The following is a 22,009-nucleotide window of genomic DNA, read 5'->3' on the forward strand; positions in this document are numbered from 1 at the left end:
AGAAAGACATGAACACCACTGAATGTCACCCTTAGGGTAAGAGGGCAATAAGGTGGAATGTGAAGCAAACACTTCCAAAGCAATACATGAAAATATAACTACAAATAAAATAAGTGAGTAAATGCAACCACTTTTGGCAATATAGAAACTATAGTGTAACTAAAACCTGATAATCAAGGTGGCTTGTATTTTCCCTTTCAATAAATCACATGCTACAGCTCTGTGCAGAGAAAAAAACAACCTAACTGACCCACATTTTTGGCAACATAGTCTCGAAAAGACGTTGACTATCTCTAAACTTCTTGCGGCTCTTCTGTTCTTTAGCTGATTGATCTAAGATCAACTAAAGAGACTTAGAAAGGAAAAAATGTCATGAATTATTTCAAATAGGATGAAACCTCCACTCTGTGTATACAATAAAATCTTTAAGACATTACAAGGTAAATATTTTCTCACTTTCAATTACTACTATTGTTAATACTCTGAGATCAGTAAAAAAGCCCAGAACAGATTCATAACAAAGTTCAGAGAATACATTTTGGTACTGTTCATGATTTTGGCACTAGCGCAATAAAAAAGTCTACTCCCCCATATGATCACGCACTTTCATACTTGGAAATCTGAAAAAATTTTTTCCAATTTGTCTATCACCACAATCCCAATGGAAGACTAGTCAGTCTCACCTCTGTGCCAGATAATCATTGAATCACAGAATCAATAAGGTTGGAAAAGACCTGAGAGTTCATCAAGTCCAATCTGTCACCCAAGACCTCATGACTACTAAACCATGGCACCAAGTGCCATGTCCAGTCCCCTCTTGAACACCTCCAGGGATGGTGACTCCACCACCTCCATGGGCAGCCTATTCAAATGGCTAACAACTCTTTCCATGAAGAACTTTCTCTTCACCTCGAGCCTAAACTTCCCCTGGTGCAGTTTAAGACTGTGTCCTCCTGTTCTGGTGCTGACTGCCTGGGAGAAGAGACCAACCCCCTCCTGGCTACAACCTCATTTCAGGTAGTTGTAGAGAGCAATAAGGTCTCCCCTGATCCTCCTCTTCTCCAGGCTAAACAACCCCAGCTCCCTCAGCCTCTCCTTGTAAGGCTTGTGTTCAAGGCCTCTCACCAGCCTCGTTGCCCTTCTCTGGACATGTTCAAGAGTCTCAATGTCCTTCTTAAATTGAGAGGCCCAGAACTGGACACAGGACTCAAAGTGTGGCCTAACCAGCGCAGAGTACAGGGGCAGAATGACTTCCCTGCTCCTGCTGGCCACACTACTCCTGATGCAGGCCAGGATGCTATTGGCCTTCTTGGTTATCTGGGTACACTGCTGGCTCATGATCAGCCTACCGTCAATCAGTACCCCAGGGTCCCTCTCGGTTTGGCAGCTCTCCAGCCACTCCAACCCCAGCCTGTAGCACTGCATGGTCTTGTTGTGACCAAAGTGCAGCATCCAGCACTTGGACTTACTGAATGCCGTCATGTTGGACTCTGCCCATCTGTCCAGTCCGTCAATGTCCCTCTGGAGAGCCCTTCTATCCTCTAACAGATCAACACCTGCTCCCAACTTTGTGTCATCTGCAAACTTACTGATGATGGACTCAATCCCCTCATCCAGATCATCAATAAAGATATTAAAGAGGATGGGGCCCAGAAATGATCCCTAGGGGACACCATGTGGTGAAGGTACATTATGCCCAAATGTGGCCGGTTGACGTTGCCCCCTTAAGAAAGAGAATATGGTGGACGGAAGTTGGTAAACGGAAGGAATAGTCTAAACTAATTTCATTGGTGAAGTGGGAGGAAGCACTTTTCGGAACTGGGAGTGAACTGGACATTTCCAGCACTTCTCAGTCAGTCTTGCTTCCGCCTTTCTACGGTGCGGCTGCTCTCTGTCCCTGTGCTGGGCTTTCTGCCAAGGCTCCGGCCTTGAGAGAAAAACTGATAAGGCCTGTATTAACTCTTTTCCAATTAACACAAAACTGCTTTTAACTTCTTTCTTTCGCTCTCTCTCTCTTCTAACCTAATCTGGGGAAAGGGGGGAAAGAGGGGAAAGAGGAGGTGGGGAACCCCCTCTCTGCCGAGAGGGGTTCACTCTCATTTCTGTGTTACTCTGTTGTATATCTTTGTATATATTGTAGATATTGTAAATTTGTAAATATCTCCCTGCAAACCCTACATCGCTTTGTAAATATAGCTCCACTGCTTTGCTAATTCAGCTTGCGAGTTTTTTTTCTTTTCTCTTCAATTTTTTTTCCCTTTTACTTTACAAGGGGGAAGGGAGGAGGCTTCTTGGCCTTGCCCTTCCACCCACCACACCAAATATCAAATCTTGTCCCAGCATGTGGACAGGTTCCCCCTCCTTCAGGAGGAAGACAAAAGCCAAGGCATTAGCCAGGCCAGCATGCACCCAGCGCATGCAGTGCTCGTGCAAATACCAAGTATGGGCAGATTTCTAGCTTCATGCTTTCTATAGGCTGAAGCCAGTTGTTTATGAGAGTGCCCATTGGCCAAACCCAGCCTCGCGGAATCTATAAGTATCACCCCAGTTGGTAAACAAGTTGCCCTCTCTTTCACTTTGTGCTTGCTCGAGAGAGCAACTCTCGAGCCGCAGCCTCTGCCATTGAGCTTATTGTTGTTAGCTTCTGTTATACATGCACACATACTGAAAGCCTCTGCATCATGAGAAGCAATCGTGACAATCATCTCCAGAGGGAGGACCTTCGCTGCGCCCGAGGAGCCCAGCGTTGCTACAGCTAGTCGTACAAAAGCCAAGGCATTAGCCAGGCCAACATGCACCCAGCGCATGCAATGATCGTGCAAATAACAAGTATGGGCATAATTCCAGCTTCACGCTTTCTATAGGCTGAAGCTAATTGTCTATGAGAGTGCCCACTGGTCAAACCCAGCCTCGAGGAATCTATAATTAGCGCCCTAGTTGGTAAACAAGTTGCCCCCTCTTACACTTTGTCTATCTATCATTGCTGGAGAGGACAATGCTAGAGCTATTAGTCTCTGCCACTGAGCTCATTGTTATTAGCTTCTCTTATTCATACATGCACGCATACTGAAAGCCTCTGCATCGCGCGAAGCAGACCTGAGAATCCTTGTTTCAGAGGGAGGACCTTCGCTGAGCCTGAGAAGCCCAGTCGCACCGAACAGGTGTGGTGAAGAGGTTATTAAATTTATGAATATGAAATATGAATTACCTGAGGGTACACCCGAGACCCCCAGGGCTCCTTCTTCCCCCTCCCACTGCTAGGCTAGTCTCAGCTGGCCAGATCTGAGACTGCCCATCCCCCCGTGGCCTTGGGCCTAGCCAGGCCCAAAGCCAGGAGACATCTCCCCAGTTACCGGCTGACGGAGGAGGAAGAAAAGAGATAGTGCTAGACTCCGCACTGGATCTTATAGTGGTGCAAAGGATTGTGGTATGAAATACTACATAATTTCCTGTGTCCACCCCTCTGGGCTGGACTTCTGGACACAGGAAGTAAACATTACAGGGGGGCACCCAGCTCAAACTGTAACACTGCCCATCCCCCCGTGGCCTTGGGCCTAGCCAGGCCCATGGCCAGGAGACATGTCGCCCAGTTACTGGGTGGCGGAGAGAGAAGAAAGAGAAAGTGCCAGACCCCCAGCTGGATCTTATAGTGGTGCAGAGAATTATGGTACGAAATACCTAATTTCCTGTGTCCACCCCTCTGGGCTGGACTTCCAGACACAGGAAGCAAACACAGCAGAGGGCACTCAGCCCAAACTGCTACAACCCTGTAGCCTTGCCAGCTGTCGAGTCCGATCGGAAACATCCGAGCCCGCCTATCAGCAACGGTTGCCCCACCCTGCCATGCGAGTCGACTCCAAGGGCCAACCCCACAGGCCAACCCGACCAGGGCCAATCCCTATTGTCTGGAGGGAATTGACTGAGTCCTGAAGGGAATCTGCTTCTGAGCTAAGCCCAGGTTCCATTATTCCCTCTCCACTGCTGTGGAGAGAGGAGACAGCTACCCAACACTGCCTTCTAGATCGACTAGGAACCAGTCCAGTGACAGTAGTCAGCCAGAACCTCCACCTTGCTACAAACAACAGCTACAGAGTATCTTCCACGTTTTCCATCCACTAGCACTCAGTTCAAAGTATCCGCGTCTAGCAGAGTAATTGCTGAAGCACAGAAATATTGTGAGCTGTATATAGCCAGAAGCCACCCGTGTCCCGTCGAGTCGCCATCTAGTGGCCAAGCAGCAGAACTGCATCCCTCATTATATAAATATAGATAAAAGTCTGTAGATAGTTCAATTAAGTTCTAATTGTAATACTAACCCACTTATGGAATGTATTTCATGAACGTGCACTAGAACATGTATATAAGTTAGTGATTCATTGGTTATTAATAATTTTGATAATTAATAAAAATTATATTTTCATAATTAATATTTCATATTCTTAAATTTAATAACCTCTTCATCACACACCACTAATGACTGGCTGCCTGCTGCATGTGGCACCATTCACCACCACTCTCTGGGCTCGGTCCTCCAGTCACTTCCTAACCCAGCACAGAGTGCTGCTGTTCAAGCCATGGGCTGACAGCTTGGCCAGGAGTTTGCTGCGGGGAACGGTGTCAAAGGCCTTGCTGAAGTCCAGGTAGACTACATCAACAACCTTTCCCACATCCACCAGGTGGGTCACCTGATCTTAGAAGGAGACCAGGTTGGTCAGGCAGGACTTTCCCTTCCTAAATCCATGTTGGCTGGGCCTGATCCTTTGCCATCCTTCAGGTGCACAGTGATTGCCCCCAAGATGAGCTGCTCTGTAATTTTTCCTGGCACTGCAGTCAGGCTGACAGGCCTGTAGTTTGCAGGTTCATCCAACCGTGACTTCTTATGGATGAGCATCACATTGGCCAGTTTCCAGTCGTCTGGGACCTCTCTGGCAAGCCAGGACTGTTGGAGAATGATGGAGAGGGGCTTGGTGAGCTCATCTGAAGATCATGAGCAGATCCTCCTGATAACTGTGCTAAGACACATGGAAAAACAACAAGGTAATCAGTGACAGCCAACATGGCAACAGCCAACATGGCTTCAGAAAGGGCAAATCATGCCTGATGAATCTGGTGGCTTTCTATGACAGCTACAGCTCTGTTAGATATGGGAAGAGCAACTGACATAATCCACCTGGAGTCATGCAAGGTATTTGACATTGTCCCACATGACATCCTTGTCTCTAAGATGAAGAAACATAGATTTGATGGATGGTTAGCTCCACGGTCACACTCAAATTGTGGTGATCAACAGTCTTGATGTCCAAGTAGAGACCAATGACAAGTTGAGTTCCTCAGGGATCTGTACTGCATCCAGAGCTGTTTAATATCTTTGACAGTGATACAGACAGTGTCATCAAGTATGCCCTCAGCAAGGTTGCTGGTGATATTAAGCTGTGTGGTACAGTGAAAGCGATGCCATCCAGAAGGATCTTGACAGGCTTGAGAAGTGGGCCAGTTGACAACTGCATGAGGTTCAACAAGTAAGTCCTGAATCTGGGTCAGCCCAATCCCAGGCTGGGTTCACAGTGGGCTGAGAGTAGCTGTGAAGAGACGTGGGTGTATTGATTGATGAGAAGCTCACCATGAGCTGGCAGTGCGCTCATTCAGCCCACAAGGCAAATCATATCCTAGGCTGTGTTAAGAGGACTGTGACCAGCAGGTCAAGAGAGGTGATTCTCCCTGAGGAGAGAGACTTGGGGGTGCTGGTGGACGAGAAGCTCAACATGAGCTCTCAGTGTGCACTTGCAGCCCGCAAAGCCAATCAGATCCTGGGCTGCATCAGGAGAAGTGTGGCCAGCAGGTCAAGGGAGGTGATCCTCCCCCTCTACTCAGCCCTGGTGAGACCCCACCTGGAGTACTGTGTCCAGTTCTGGAGCCCCTATTACAAGAGGGATATGGATGTACTGGAGCATATCCAGAGAAGGGCCACGAGGATGATCAGAGGGCTGGAACACCTCTCCTATGAGGACAGACTGAAGGAGTTGGGGCTGTTCAGTCTGGAGAAGAGAAGGCTCTGAGGTGACCTAATTGTGGCCTTCCAGTATCTGAAGGGGGCCTACAAGAAGGCTGGGGAGGGACTTCTCAGGATCTCAGGTAGTGATAGGACTAGGGGGAATGGAATGAAGCTGGAGGTGGGGAGATTCAGGCTAGATGTGAGGAGGAGGTTCTTCACCATGAGAGTGGTGAAACCCTGGAATGGGTTGCCCAGGGAGGTGGTTGAGGCCCCATCCCTGGAGGTGTTTAAGACCAGGCTGGATGAGGCTCTGGCCAGGCTGATCTAGTATGGGGTGTCCCTGCCCATGGCAGGGGGGTTGGAACTAGATGATCCTTGTGGTCCCTTCCAACCCAGACTGATACTATGATACTATGATTCTTCCCTTTTACTCTGCCCTTGTGAGATTCCATCTTGAATACTGCATCCAGTTCTGGTGTCCCCATCATAAGAAGGTGTCTCGGTCTGGAGAGGGAAAGAGACTCAGTTCTTTTTGAATATTCCTGTGATGTGAAATTAGAGGCACAAATGAGGCCAAAATATCAACAGCTAGACTATTTATTACATAAATAAAGTGGACATATGAAGGGGAGAGGGAGAAAATAGAGAGGGAGAGAGGGAACAGAGAGAGAAGATGAAAGGAATTATATCACCACACCCCTCACGCCCCCCAAGACAGTTTGAGTCTGTGGAGGAAAGGTGCTGCAGGAGATGTTGGGTTTGTAGAGAAACGGTGCTGAGGCTTTGGCTGGAGAAGAGCTGTGGTCCTCTGGGCAGCCTCTTCAGCTCCATGAGTTGCAGCAGGCAGAACTTAGGACACAGAGAAAGGGTTCATTCTGCTTCTTCCAGGCTCCACGGCCTCTTTTCTCCAGAGCAGCATTGTCCTGGGATTTTCCTTCTCAGTGGCATGGTCCTTCTCCTGTGTTTTCCATCATCTCCATTTTTCTCCTGCGCTTTTCTTCCCCCAAGCCAGTAGTTGCTCAAGTCTTTTATACAGTTTTTAGTCCTTAGGTATGTGTCCAAGTATTGTCCCTCAGGAATTCCAGGGCCAGGAAATCATCCTCCTTCTCCATCTACATGCCCCCACACTCATTATACATCAGGAAACAGGTGGTGAATCCGTTGTCTCACCATCCTCCCTTCCCAGGGTACTTGATGGGTGGAGATTATCTTGTCTCATGCATATTCCCGAAGGTGGCCTCAGTCCATTGTTGTCAGGCCAGCTGTAGCCCAGAGAGCAATGTTATCTTTGCACCTTCCAAGAGTCGTTCCAGTGGCTCTGCCCAACACATATCAGCTATTGTCTGGGCAAGCAGCAAGTGATTTTATCTTTGTTGAGTCACACCAGGAGAGACAACTTTTAGTCTCTCACAGAAGGACACAGAGATGTTGGAACAAGTCCAGAGAAGGGCCATGAAGATGATCCAAGGGCTGGAACACCTCTGCTATTAGGATAGGCTGATAGAGCTGGTCTTGTTCATCCTATACAAGACTCCAGGGAAAGAGTCCTGAAGGGATCCTGTAAGAAGGCTGAAGAGAGACTTTTCATAAGGGTGTCTAGAGATAGGACAAGAGGAAACAGCTTTAAGCTGAGGTTTAGGCAGGATCTTCGGAAGAAGATGTTCAGTACAAGAGTAGGGAGACCCTAGAATAGGTTGCCCATGGAGGTTGTGGATGCCTCCTCCCTAGGGGTGCTTAAGGTCAGGTTCGATGAGGCTTTGAGCAGCCAAGTCTAGTTGAGAGGCATCCCTGCCCATGGTGGGGAGGCTGGAGTAGATGATCTCTAAGGTCCCTTCCAACCTAGGCCATTTCATGATTCTATGAAGATTGTTTCCCAGGCTGATAGGTTAACCTTAATGTAGGTAGGCTACTTCAGCCCATGAGTCCATCCCCTATTACACTTATTACCTACAAAAAGATACATACTCTGCAGAAAACCAAGACACTGAAGACTTGCTTGTATTGGCAACCTCAGCCTTCCTTTGACATTCATGTCTACTGCTTAATACATGTACAGGAAAGAAAACAGTGAAAAAGATGCAATGCCTTCTTTGCTTAAAAAAAAGTGATAGGCAGATGTCAAACTTAAAGCTACTTAATGTGTCCTGTAAATACTTGGTAATTTCGAATGCAAGAATGTAAAAATATGGTTACCATTACTAACTCAGCTGTTCTTTTTCTACCAGGTAAACACTGTTTTGGAGGGTAACAAGCCAGATTTTATACTTCTAGCAAACACTTATGCTTTAAGTGAGTTAAGACATTTAAAAAGCAATCAATCAATGAATGACAACCACCAAACTTTGCTGACTCCCAACATACCTCATTCATTTTTTAATGAAAGCATCCTATGTAAAATTTGTCTAATACAAACCAGAGGACAAGCTGTGGAGCTTTCACAATCACCTGGATGGCAGTTTTGAGAAATGTCCTGTAGGTATTTCAGTGTCAATTTTAGACGTTAGCTAGTGCTGTAGCTACAATTAAATCTAGTATGTAATTTTTGATATGTGGGTGGGAGAGAGGAATAGGTGTCAACTACATCCTTGCATTCCTCATTCAGTAGCTTCCCATATGCAGAATTTAAAATCAAGTCCAGCATCTTGATATCTGTTTATTCAGACAATATTAATCTATTTCCAATCTTAAAATATTTTGCATCTAAAGCTTTAGTATTTTTAAATATCTTGTTCCTCACTGCCAAATTAGCGTATTAAAAGTATTACAATGTTAAATTAAGATATTAATTTTAAACATCTTATTTTGCATGTAAACAATCAGATGCATAAATAAAACTTAAACTAGTTAATTATTCATAGAATCTAGAGCCTCCAGACTTCAGAGATATTTTCACAACTCAAAAATATCTCAAAACTAGATGTCAACAATAAAACCTAACTCAAAAAAAATGTTTAAAAATTCTCCTTTTCCTCAACGGCTAGACAGTGAAATTGAAAGCAGATTCTGTTCCCAACATATCATTAAGTGATCCACCATCACACTTTCCTTCTTGCATCACCATGGTTTTGTTGGGGACTACATAAGTCACAGATGCTTTATATAAATATTTTGAAAATAGGTTTAAAACGTGTTGTAGAGTTTTGTGTTACTTTACAGCATATTGCAGAGAGAATAGAAGAACTTCAGTTACAGTCAGTTATTGGAAATTCCCTTTCAGATCAACCAAGTAGTTGTACTTGTGATCCAAACTTAATTTCCTGGGAGGGAAATATTTCTCATAGATCAGCTAATGGATTCACGTAGCACTGCTATAGGGATGATGGAAGACTAGGGGTGGAAGCAAGTTTCATGGCACAGGACCGCAGTGCTGCTTTAAGAGAAACGTCAGAAAAATCCTACATCTGAATATGTTAAAATCATGAATCTGGAATAAACTTTACTGTTCTTCAATAATGCATCTATGTATGTACTCCCAGCTCAGTTTTATTAACACAAAGATAAAAGAATTTACCTACCTCCATTTACTTACCTGTGTTCATTTTTTTGCAAAACATTTCAGGAATGGATAGAAGCCTAATAAAAACCTACAAACAGAATGTTGAGTAATTTAGTCAACACACCTCAAAGGAAATTGCCTATCAGTAGAAATGAAAGGCATACTGCTTGTGAAGGTTTTACTGTATTAACACAGTCCAGCAGTCTTGCTTCATTTACAAGGGCCTTGATTAGAAGGGGGTCCTTAAACCACAAGTTCTTCTTCATTGAGAAATTAACATATTCAATATTAGGCAGAGAAGTAATTTACTGCTTAGCAGCCAGCACAACGCTGGAACAAGCACTATTTCCGCCTCAACCTTTAGCGATAGAGTTTGGATGAAAGTTCAATTAAAAATTATTTGGTTTCTCAAAATATTTTTTCCTCTTCATTTTTCCTTTTTATTACCACAGTCCAGAATATGAACAATATGCTGGAGAAAAGGAGTGAGTAAAAATAATTCAAGCTGGATAGTTGTTTATACTGAAACAGACTGTACTTTTAGAGGTATCTATGACATACTCCAATAAACTAAATAAAAATGAGTGCAGTACACACAGCATCTGAATAAGAACCTTAGTTTTACAAACTGTAAGTAAAGTAGGCTTGCATTTTCGATGCTTCACGTTACATATCAGTTTTCAGATTTCCCTCAGAGACTTCAGTGGCCTGTACACACTGCAGTAAGAAATGTTTGCTTTGAGGTGCCCCCAAAACTCATTTTTATTAGCACAAGCACACACACCACATCAGACAGAACTGTACCATAGCTCTAACTGGTATAACAGCCCTACTTATTGCTGACATTTTCTGATGTGGCTTTTTGGAATATTTCTGCACAAGAATAGAAAAGCATTTGGATACATTGACAGGAATTCTTACAATTCAGCTTGGAAATCTTTTAAAATATTCCTGCTTTCAAGGATAATCATGAAGCTTGACATACATACATTCATGCATAGCATTTTTTTGAAGTGTAGATGTAAAACAAGACCGGAAGAGAGAAAGGAGAGCCAGACTCTTCTGCTGAGGACAACTGAGGAACTTTTTACTTTTCCTGTGAGAAACTCCCTAAATTCTGAAATTACAATTGCAGCAGCATAAATTTGCACAAGGAAGAGCTTGGTGTTCAAATTATAAACCAGATTACAAAGTACTGTGTAAGGTCCAGAGCTGCAACAGTGCCAGTTGCTTTCAACCACTTCTGATTATACTGTTACTGGCTAACAGGAGGTCATAGATGGGTAGGCTCTTATCAAAGGCTGTTTTAACAGTTTTACAGAATAGAATAGAATAGAATAGAATAGAATAGAATAGAATAGAATAGAATAGAATAGAATAGAATAGAACCGAACCCGACCAGACCAGGTTGGAAGAGACCATCAAGATCATCGTGTCCAACCTATCATCCAACACCACCTAATCAACTAAACCATGGCACAAAGCACCCTATCAAGTCTCCTCCGGAACACCTCCAATGATGGTGACTCCACCACCTCCCCAGGCAGCCCATTCCAATGGGCAATCACTCTCTCTGTGTAGAACTTCCTCCTAATCCCCAGCCTAAACCTCCCCTGGCACAGCCTGAGACTGTGTCCTCTTGTTCTGGTGCTGGTTGCCTGGGAGAAGAGACCAAACTCTGCCTGTCTACAACCTCCCTTCAGGTAGTTGTAAAGAGCAATAAGGTCACCCCTGAGTCTCCTCTTCTCCAGGCTGAGCAACCCCAGCTCCCTCGTAGGGCTTGTGTTCCAAGCCCCTCACCAACTTTGTTGCCCTTCCCTGGACACACTCCAGCAAGTCAACATCCTTCCTAAACTGAGAGGCCCAGAACTGGACACAGGACTCGAGGTGCGGCCTAACCAGTGCAGTGTACAGGGGCAGAATGACCTCCCTGCTCCTGCTGGCCACACTGTTCCTGATGCAGACCAGGATAACATTGGCCTTCCCAGCTGCCTGGTCACACTGCTGGCTCATATTCAGCCTACCATCAACCAGCAGCCCCTAGGTCCCTCTCTGCCTGGCTGTTCTCCAGCCATTCTGACCCCAGCCTGTAGCACTGCATAGGGTTGTTGTGACCAATGTGCAGAACCCGGCACTTGGATGTGTTAAATCTCATGCCCAGGGGCACACCACTACTGACTGGCCACCAGCTGGATGTGGCACCATTCAGGCACCCCAGCCAGTTCCTAACCCAATGCAGTGTGCTCCCGTCCAAGCCATGGGCTGACAGCTTGGCCAGGAGTTTGCTGTGAGGGACATTGTCAAAGGCCTTGCTGAAGTCAAGGTAGACTACATCCACAGGCCTCCCCACATCCACCAGGCAGGGCACCTGATCATAGAAGGAGATCAGGTTGGTCAGGCAGAACCTGCCCTTCCTAAATCCATGCTGGCTGGGCCTGATCCCTTGGCCATCCTGTAAGTGCTGTGAGATTGCACTCAAGATGACCTGTTCCATAATCTTGCCTGGCACTGGGGTCAGGCTGACAGGCCTGTAATTCCCTGGTTCATCCAACCAGCCCTTCTTGTGGATGGGCACCACATTGGCCAGCTTCCAGTCTTCTGGGACATCTCCAGTGAGCCAGGACTGCTAAAAAATGATGGAGAGCAGCTTGGCCTGCTCATCTGGCAGCTCTCTCAGCACCCTAGGATGGATCCCATCAAGTCCCATGGACTTGTGGGGATCCAAGCGTCTGAGGAGATCTCTAGCTACCCCATTCTGGAACAGAGGAAAACTATGCTGCTCCCGGGCTCCTTTTTCCAGCTCCTCCGGCCAGCTGTCTGGAAGACATTCTGTCCTGCTAGTAAAAATTGAGGCAAAGAAGTGTTAAGTAACTCTGCCTTTTCCTCATCCTTTGTTACAACATTCCCCTCTGTGTCCACCAAGGATTGGAGGTTGTCCTTGCCCTTCCTCTTGCTATTAATGTATTTATACAAGGACTTTTTGTTGTCCTTCACGGCAGAGGCCAGTCTAAGCTCCAAATGTGCTTTTGCCTCCCTAATTTTTTTCCTACAAGACCTAGCAACATCCTTAAACTTTTCTATGGGTTTCCTCACCTTTCTTCCAAAGATGATACACCCTCTGTTTTTCCCATAACTCTTTCAGAAGTTCATTACTCATCCAGGCTGGACGTCTGCCCCGGCGGCTCATCTTCCGGCACATTGGCACAGCCTGTTCCTGTGATGGCAGCTACATCGTAATTTTCCTGCTGCAGCAAGGCTTCCAGCTCCTCTTGTTTGTTGCCCATACTTCATGCACTAGTGTACATGCACTTCAGCCGGGCTGCTGGTTTCACCCCTGACTCCAGCTTACCACCCTCAGACTCCTGTCTGTGGGGACTGGTACCAGCCCATTCCCCCTTCAAATCTAGTTTAAAGCCCTATCAATGAGACTTGCCAATTCCCTTCCTAGAATCTTTTTCCCCTTGAGGGATAGGCCATTCTTGTACACTGATCTTTCCCCTCCTCTGGGACAGATGTACTCCATCTGTTGCCAGCTGACCTGGTACAGTAGAAAGTTTATCAAGATCGAAAACCCCCAAATTCTTTTGACTACACCAGCCTCTAAGCCACTTGTTGACTATAGCTGCTGACCTGTTCCTTCTTGTATTCCCTCCTGCAACTAAGCGTATAGATGAAAAAATTATTTGTGCACCTGACCCCTCAACCAGATCCCCCAGAGCCTTGAAGTAATTTTTGATAGCCCTGGGAGTTCTGGTTGAAACATCATCATTCCCTAACTGCATAACTATTAAGGGATAGTAGTCAGAGGGCTACACCAGACTAGGCAGCCTTCTGGTAACATCTTAACTTGAGCTCCTGGGAGGCGACAAACTTCCCTGAGAGAAGGGTCTGGCTGACACATGGGGCCTTCTGTTCCCCTCAGAAGGGAATCACCAATAACAATTACCCTCCTCTTTTTTTAAGGGAGCAAGTCCTGATGCCAGGGGAAGGCTGTTTAACCTTAGGCTGTTTTGCCTAAGGGTAAACCCCAGATGGTGTGTCCTCCAGCATGAGAATCACCTCACTCTCTACCTCCAGTGCTACATACTTGTTTTCCAAGGGCAGTGGGGAAGGTGAGGGGAAGCAAGGAGGTTTAACCTTGCATCTTTTGAGAGGAACCTGCGTCCATTCCCCTCTGCTTTTTGGGTAACCAGCCTCTGCTGGGGGAGGCTGCATAGCCTGGTTACTCAAGTTTTTCTCCCTTCTACAATCCCTTACATGTCTAAATCTAGCAACCTCGTCCTTTAGTCTGGCCACCAGGTTAAGCAGATAGTCCATCTGCTCACACCTAATGCAGGAGTTGTCCCCACTACCCTGCATCTGAAGTGCCAGGCTCCAGCACTCTCTGCAGCCAGGCGCCTGGGCACCTACCTCTTGCTTATGACTCCTACCTACCTGCTTATATTCCCCCTCAGTCTCAGTCGAGACAGATTTTTTCAAGCAGTTATTGTGACGAGTTACCACCATGCCTAGCCCTGCCCATGTGACCTATTGGACAACGATTTAGAAAAAGCATGGCAGCACGTGCGTCTGGCCGCAGCGAAGTGAGAGCACACAGGCTGAAATGGAACGACCCGTGAGGTGCCGCCGGCTTTTAGAAGTGCCACTGGTGACACAGCGATCCCGAGCGATCCCGAGCAGTAAGCACGTGGAGAATGACAAGCGCCGATTCTAGCTGAGTGCTGAGACACCATGCGGGTCCTGCCATTCCCGTAGGCTGAAAAGGAAAGCAGTTAGCGCCCTCTGAGGCTGCTGGTCACGGTGTGTTCCTGAGTGAGCTTCCCGCTGAAATCAGTAAAAAGGGCTAATTAACCATGGAAGCGAGATAGATTTGGGACTAGTGAGTAATGCTATGGGAGTATGGCCCAAAGTGATATAACAAACCCTACCTGTCTTGGTGTAACAGTATATTTAAAATGGCCTTCATTTGATAAGATCTGAAGTTACATGTAGAGTCAAAACAAATACAGTAGTCAGGTTAGAACACATGAACAAAAACTCTACCACACAGGAAAAGGCTGAGGTAAGAAGATGATGTCAAACCAAATGCTTTACTAACACCTGGGACGCTTGGTAACATTGAAAAAAATGGTATGGTTTAAGAGGGCAGCTCCTTTGATTCACGTCAAAGACATGACTAAAAGCTTGCTAGGGGTCATTACAGTGTTCCTTCAGTTTCCTCTGGCAGTTTTTTGAAGTACATGACATAGCCATTTACAAGAGAAAAATGTCAATGCAAAAAAATTAGAATTAAGCCAGACAGAACGAAAGCACAAAATTCTGTGTTAGAAAACCCGCAAACCTTAACTAGGTCCAAACCGTATCTAGTAGGTTCTATGCCTACGTAATTATCTCTGCAAGTTTAAGCTACCTAGGGGGTCAGAAATAAAATACAATTGGCCCAGGAGAAGTAATTTAACACTAACTAATTAGTTAGTAACTAGTAATTTTAACACTAGCTAACTAATTTTGTTAAAAATGGAATTTTTCAAGTTTTTGATGGTAGGTGAAATAAAACCTTATTTAGGTATGCCTGACATAATATTTTTTGATGCTTACAGAAACAGATTGAAATGAGTGTTCTGCACAGTGTTCATTAAGTTGTGAAGATGTCAAAATAATTAGGGTCATATAATCAAAGATTAATGAGAAGTCTGAGCTAACATTTTCATTATTTGTTCACTACCTCAACTGAATTTGGAAACGCAATTTCTGGCACTTCTTCCACAACAACTGAAGTATGTTCCACCACTTATGTCCTGCTCTGGAAAGATTTAACTCCTGAAAAGAAGGAATAGTTATTTTTTCTGCTCCTCTTCCCTTCCTAACTTTCTTGGATGAAGAACCTCCTCGCAACATACATAGAAGCGAACTAGATTTCAACATTTGAAAAGATATAAAGGTTTATTAAATGAATCCCAATTTGACAGATATTACATAAATTAAATGGCAATAAAATTTAACAAGGGTTTATGTACAGATCACAGTGATTTTCAGTGTGCAATGAGGGCTGACTCTGTAACTTTGAACAGTACTTGTACATGTGAACTAGAACAAGCAACCAGCACATACAAAGTTAATCCAGGTTAATCTCTCAAGTCTAGCAGTTCAAGCTGATTATGCAGTACAGAAATACCTGCTCCCACTATCACTACTTACTACACTACAGAGTATTTATAAAGCAGTCAACATTTGCCACAGAAAAGTGCAAAACATGGAAAGTCTGTACCCAGTACAGTACACAAAGGAATCATGCTACAGTCATTGAAAGCTGAAAAAATTCTATAGCAGGAAGCACTGCATCATAACTCTTCTGAATGACAAGCAGATGGCCTGAGGAGCAGTCCTATCTTAATCACTTTCAAAGCTGGAAAATCCCTGTTCATCCATTTAAATATAGCTTAACGTAGTACCTCTGTTTGATCCATCAATGACTTTCTACAGTGGAAGATCACATTAGTTAAAGCTCAGTAGCACATATATTCAAGTTAATTTACAGGAAAATCTACAGCATGTTCTCCGTGGAAATCATGAAGCATTTTTATCATTGGTTACAAGGTCATTTATACAATGCATGTTTATCACTTAAAACCTCAAACTGGGCACTTAAAAATATATATATATATATATATGTATAAAACTCAAAAAAATAAAGGTTGTTTTTTAATGTGTTAACATTCTTCTTTACCAAAGCAGAATACCAAAGGTCTATGGGCTCTTGCAAGAAAATAGTTCCTATGCAACAACAGCCTATATGCAAAAACATGTTAACAGAAGCAACCATAAGAAAATGAGAGACTTGAACAGAAAATAAATGTATTCTAGCCCGATTACAAAACAAAACACCAAAACCATCAAAACCTCCCACCAAACAAGTGAAAAAAACACCATTAAAAAAAAATACCACACACAACAATGAAATACCACACACAAATCCAGAATTCTTGGTGCAGTGCGTATTGGGTGACAGAACTACATTAGCAGACCACGGAAGTCCCAGTAAAGACTTGAAACAAACTAGACTGGTTGGAGTGAAAAATTAAAATGGACATTTAATAACAGCTCATTAAGTCCAAGACTGTAGAGAAAATAACTCATCAATTAAGCAAATGCTTAAAAATTGTTTTGGGTTTTAATTAGTTGCAGCTTTTAATTTAAATATTGAGAGCATTTTTTGCACTAGAAAGCATGTTGTCGAGGTCAGTAGTCAGGCATATGTACACATGGCTCTAGAAACAATACAAAATTAATGGAATAACATTATTAATAAGATAATATTAATTGTTTCTTTAGTCTCTATCATGAGTGTCAGTGTATCCACTGCCAGCAATGGATAAGATCAATAAAAAGAAAATTTACTCTTTCCTGTTGTTCAAGCATTCAAAAACTTCTAATCACCAATGTGGCAGATTAGTCAAATACAACTTCATTTCCTCAGCTTTGAAGACTTAAACACAATGCAGTTTCTAAATTTGAAAAAGTTATTTTGCACACTTACTTGTTGCAGTGCGTACATTTTTAAATAAGATATTGGTTTGTAGTACACAGATTCCATAAAATATTGTGAACTTATGTATTGAAACAAACCAACACTGAACTGTGATCCCCTTAGACAAAATAAGCTGTGTTTTATGTGCTTCAATTTTTCCAGTTGATGTGGAGTAACTAACTCCACAGATAAAAATACAGTGGACCACATACAATTTTTCAAGAAAATAAGCTGGGTTTTTTACTAGGTTAATGTGATAATTTTCTATGGATTCTTCCTGTATTTTTCAAATCTCTTACATTTAGACTTGTTTCATAAAGAACTAGATCTAATACCCAGAAACTGCAAGTTCTCAACAGTACTTCTGCACTGTTTAGAGCTGAACAGCAATTTTTACACAAGACTCCATCTATGGATGTCACAAAATTAGAAATATGGTAATTTTGTTAGTCATTACTAGAATGTCTACTTCATAAGCATTCAGATTTAGCTCAGAAAAATGAATCTTTGGCCTAAATTTGTTATGGCGTTTCAGATCAAGTATGTGTAGAGCAGTTGATGGAAAGTAGTGCAGAGCCATCATTCATAATAGTAGAACTTCAGTAAGCTAATGTGCTTTTGAAACTAAAATATTTTTGGTTTAAATATAATAAATTCACAAAAAGTAATCTAATACTACAGCATCTGGAAAAACATAATTACTTATATCAATTGAAGCACTTAAAAAAAATAATCAATTCCTCTGTATTAACACAAGTATCACAATATGTAACAAGAAAAAAATAAAAATCCTGACATGTCCACAATCTAACTTCACGTTTTTGTGTATTCAAATATGTAGATAGATACATATGCACATACAGGTATTTGGTGCTACTTAAAATGCAGTATTGCAAATACTTCCTAAGTAGAGTGTATTCAAGCTGCTAGAAAGGTACAGGATGAAAAAAGAGACTCCTTACTTTTAAGACTTGAACTCTGTACGTACGGAATTCCTGGCAGCACAGACTTCAGGTCAATTCCAAAAGCAGGAGCTGAAAAATTGGGTTGTAATATGTATGTGGTCTTCCCTCACATTCTGAAGTGTCAAGCATTCAACAACAATTATTTCAATAATGAAAACAGTGTGCTATGGCTGATGCTTCACATGTGGAGCAGACAGCAACTTTGAAAGAGACCCACTCCTTTAAGAGCCAAGTAGAACCCTTGGTACCAGCACACATCAAATTGCATGCTTACAGAGAGTCTTCATGTAAGTAATCTCACTTCAGACAGAATATAGTCATTCAATATCCTGTTTCTTAAAGAGAAATTACTGTGACAGAAGTTCATAAATTAGTCATTAAAGTGTATCTTCACAATAAAACATGTCTTTCTGCTTTCAAGTACTACAGCTGCAAGTGTGAAGCATTGGAACTTTTAGGTAGAAATCTTTTTTAAAACTTAAGTATTTTAATTTTTTACAAAGAACTATAAAATGTATATAAGATGATGAAAAACTCATTTATCCTTTTACGAATTTTATTCCTAGAGACCTTTGTGAAAAACATTATTGAAAAATAAAAACCATAGACTCTGCAAAGTACAAAAATTTACATCTCTGCACAGTTCCTGTGCTTTAGTTGTACTGTTTTCATTATATACAGATATACTAATTTGTGTTTTTAATTACACAAGTTTAGTATAAACTTTTAAAATTAAGTCTATGAGTTAACTACACAAATGGATCTGGGAAGAGCAGGAAACTAAATGAGAAGTTAAAAAAAAAAAATTCCAAAATATACCATTTTAGGGAGTCTACCTCGGAGCAGACTACCATTATTACAATTTATTCGACTAATGTCAAATATCAAAAAATTACTCTTGCCTGCCTCCAACTCTTTATATATTTATTATATAGTAACATGCATATCTGAATGCAGTATTTTTCTTATCCACAAAGAAGGTCTTCATTTATATATCAACTCCACTTTTCTTCAGACTTCTCAGCAATTCACTGTTTTTCCAGTTTCTAAGGCAAAAAATAATTAAAAAGTCATGTGGAGCATGCAAAATTCATAACAATTATCAACCTATCACAGTTATAAAGCAGAACCCATGGTACAGAGCTAATCTGACAATCTTATTCCTCTAACTGAAGCCTTTGTTCTTAACATAAAAATCTTGTGAACGAGCAATCACATTTCTTTATTCATGATATTGTATTTTCTTTCCACGAACTATTTAAAAAATCCTACAGACAGGACTTAAATATCTGTACAGTAACTAACTCATTGTAGAAAAAAGTCTGTAAGATAAACTTTAGCATTCTGTAACTCTGTCTTAAAATAAAATATTTTAACAGTTTACCTAATACTACATATTACTGCAATTCATGTTGGTTTTAGTACCACTGTTATGAATCAGAAAATGCAATTTTGCATACATCTCTCCCAACCCCAAAATGCTTTTAAGAGGACTTCTGACATCTGAATATACCTTGTCCAGTGTGGATGTTGCATTCAGAAGTTCTTGAAAATTTCTAGATCTTTAGGGGGTACCGGAGGCATCTTGTTCCAGTCATCTTCAGGATAAGCTTCAAAATTGGAAGTATCCCCATCATTGGATACTTTTGGTACTATGGGAGGCTAGTCAGAAAAAAGCACAACTAAAATGTCACTGCAGTTTCCTCAACAAGTTCCTCTCGATCATACTAAAAGAGAAATTCTGTAAAAAGACTGATTAAACAAAAGGGGTACGTATTATAAAATGTTTACCTTTTTTTACCAATAAATGGCACCAGGGAGAGGAGCTTGCAGTAACACTGACATGTCCCAGTGCTTTGTCTACACTACAGTTCCATATTGTGGTTAAAAGGCAATTAGGTAGTATTTTAACACTCAAGTTCTAGCTGGTTTGTAGGCTGAAGGTAACTACTGCAAAAAATTTACTACAACTAAGCTTCTCAGAACATTACATTACAGAATAATTTGCCCTTCTCCTTCCTTAACCGTCCCCTCTTGTGTGATCTGCATGGAAAAAGGAGTGTAAATATATTAAGTTCCTTTCAGCTAAGGCTTGACTGGAACTGCTTTCTAATTGAGGCTGAAATTTTTAACTTACATGCACTTCACAGTATCTACTATGTTCTTCCTAGCCTAGCAATACATATAAGCAGGTAAAGAAATTGCTGCACTGCAAAAACTCACTTCACAAGGATATCTGTAAAGGAATCTTAATTCATATGCATCTTTTTAAGGAAACTTGGAGGTGCCAACAGAGGTATCTCTTCTATTTCTGTTCTCAGAGAATCCTTTGGATTTCTAATATTGCCCACCAGCTTCACAGCTTTTGTCTTGTACTTAGCATCAAGATTACTTTGCCCTTCAGGCTGTAACAGCTCATTTCAGGAGTATTCATTGCAGCAGTTAACCTAGGGCAAGACATTTTTCTTCTCTGTCTTTATCTCCTTTCCAGTAACAGAGAGCTTAAACTATCATCATGACTACAACAAAACACTTTAGGATAAGAAAATCTTATGACTGATCACCAAACTGGCTAATACGAAGTTATACCACAGGTAAGTATGACAAAATATTATTCTGCATCTCTTCAAAAAGACAGAAGTCTGGCTTCTGCTAACTCTGGGATCTTATATTTTTGGCTTCTTGGTTTTAAACAATGCTATCAGTGGGTTTCAGTGGGAAAGAAGGGTCTCTGAGGAATTGTACGTCTAAGCTTCAGCCAAAAAGCAAAGTCCTACTTCTGCATGTGCTGGTCACAGTATACTGCCCAGTTGCTTAGGAAAACATGCAAAGTATGCAGTGCTCCAGAGAGACTATTTGCTCCACTCTGGGCAATGCCTGATACCCCCCATCTCCTTGTAAGCATTTTGGCAGGAAAACCAGTCTTCTGAAGTGACACACAAAACCAGAGAAAAATAAAATAAAAGAAGAAAGGAAAATCCTCTATTTTAGATTTCCTTTTGTTGAGACCTGACTATTGCATACATAATACTGGTATTATAGTATTGGTATTAGGACCTTATCAAGACCATGAATCAATACTTCCTTTGCATAATAGACTAATTTACATTTTTTAAGGGGAAAATGTTGCAGCATATCATTATTTCATGTTTTTAATCTCTTTAACAGTATGAAATAGTGACACTGTGAAATCTAAAGAATATAGCTGCCTCTAGAAATACATTTCTGATCCAAGTCACATCCTTGCTGTAAATTATAAATTATCAGCCTCTCATCTCCCAAAATCTTAATATAACCATCAGAAAGATTGAGAAACAAGTTTTAGATGCATAATAATCTGAACGCCACACAACACAGAAAAGATGTTTGCATCACAGACTTAGGATTTGTACACCTAACATTCAGTTTTAAATACTATTTGTTTGGCAATACAGTATGTAGTCATAAACTTCAGAGCTGAAATACTTGTTATCATCCTGTTTGAGTTCTTTGCAGATTTGCTTGACCAGAATGTACAGTAAATAATCTAAACATGTGACTTCATTACATCAACTGGGTGTAGTAACATTAAACAAACAAACCAACCCAACCAACCAAAACAAACGAAACACACATATACACCACCAAAACCCTAGAACATTTGAAACAATGTAAAGCTTTTTCTTGAAAGAAAGTTAGCTACAGCTTTATTTTAGCTGTATTTTATACTACAAGAATACATCAAGAACATTTTAATCCTGTATCTATTTTGCAAGAACTCAAGATATCTAGACAGAAATTAATTGTAAGAAATTATTATAAAGAAAATTAAAACCAAGCATTCAATGAGTACTTAATTGACTGTACATGGCAACCTATGTTACTGAAAATCACTGATGTAAGAAGCACTAGTTAGAACTTTGAGGAAGGAAGGAGTTTTACTCCCAAAGGACTTTAAAAAGCATCCTCTTTCATATAATACAATTCAGTGTTGTTAGAAAGTAAATTAGAATTGCATTCATAAATCCTTCTCTCTAACCTTCCCTATT

The 22,009-nt window shown here is 41.9% G+C and overlaps 1 protein-coding gene across 1 annotated transcript in view; it reads right to left on the reverse strand.

Moving 5' to 3' along the window:
• Window positions 1-15,412: 15,412 nt before the first annotated feature.
• Window positions 15,413-22,009, reverse strand: part of PRKX (protein kinase cAMP-dependent X-linked catalytic subunit) — a 63,384-nt gene continuing 56,787 nt past the window's right edge. The window contains exons 8-9 of the mRNA XM_068141659.1: window positions 19,495-19,643; window positions 15,413-19,027 (exon numbers count right to left, since the gene is read on the reverse strand). Of these exons, the coding sequence (XP_067997760.1) occupies window positions 19,518-19,643 (126 nt within the window). The 3' untranslated portion in view covers window positions 15,413-19,027; window positions 19,495-19,517. The remainder of the gene's footprint in view (window positions 19,028-19,494; window positions 19,644-22,009) is intronic.

The sequence above is a fragment of the Melanerpes formicivorus genome, unplaced genomic scaffold (assembly GCF_026170545.1).
Source record: "Melanerpes formicivorus ecotype bairdi unplaced genomic scaffold, bMelFor1.0.p_v2 SCAF_1, whole genome shotgun sequence".
Lineage (NCBI taxonomy): Eukaryota > Metazoa > Chordata > Aves > Piciformes > Picidae > Melanerpes > Melanerpes formicivorus.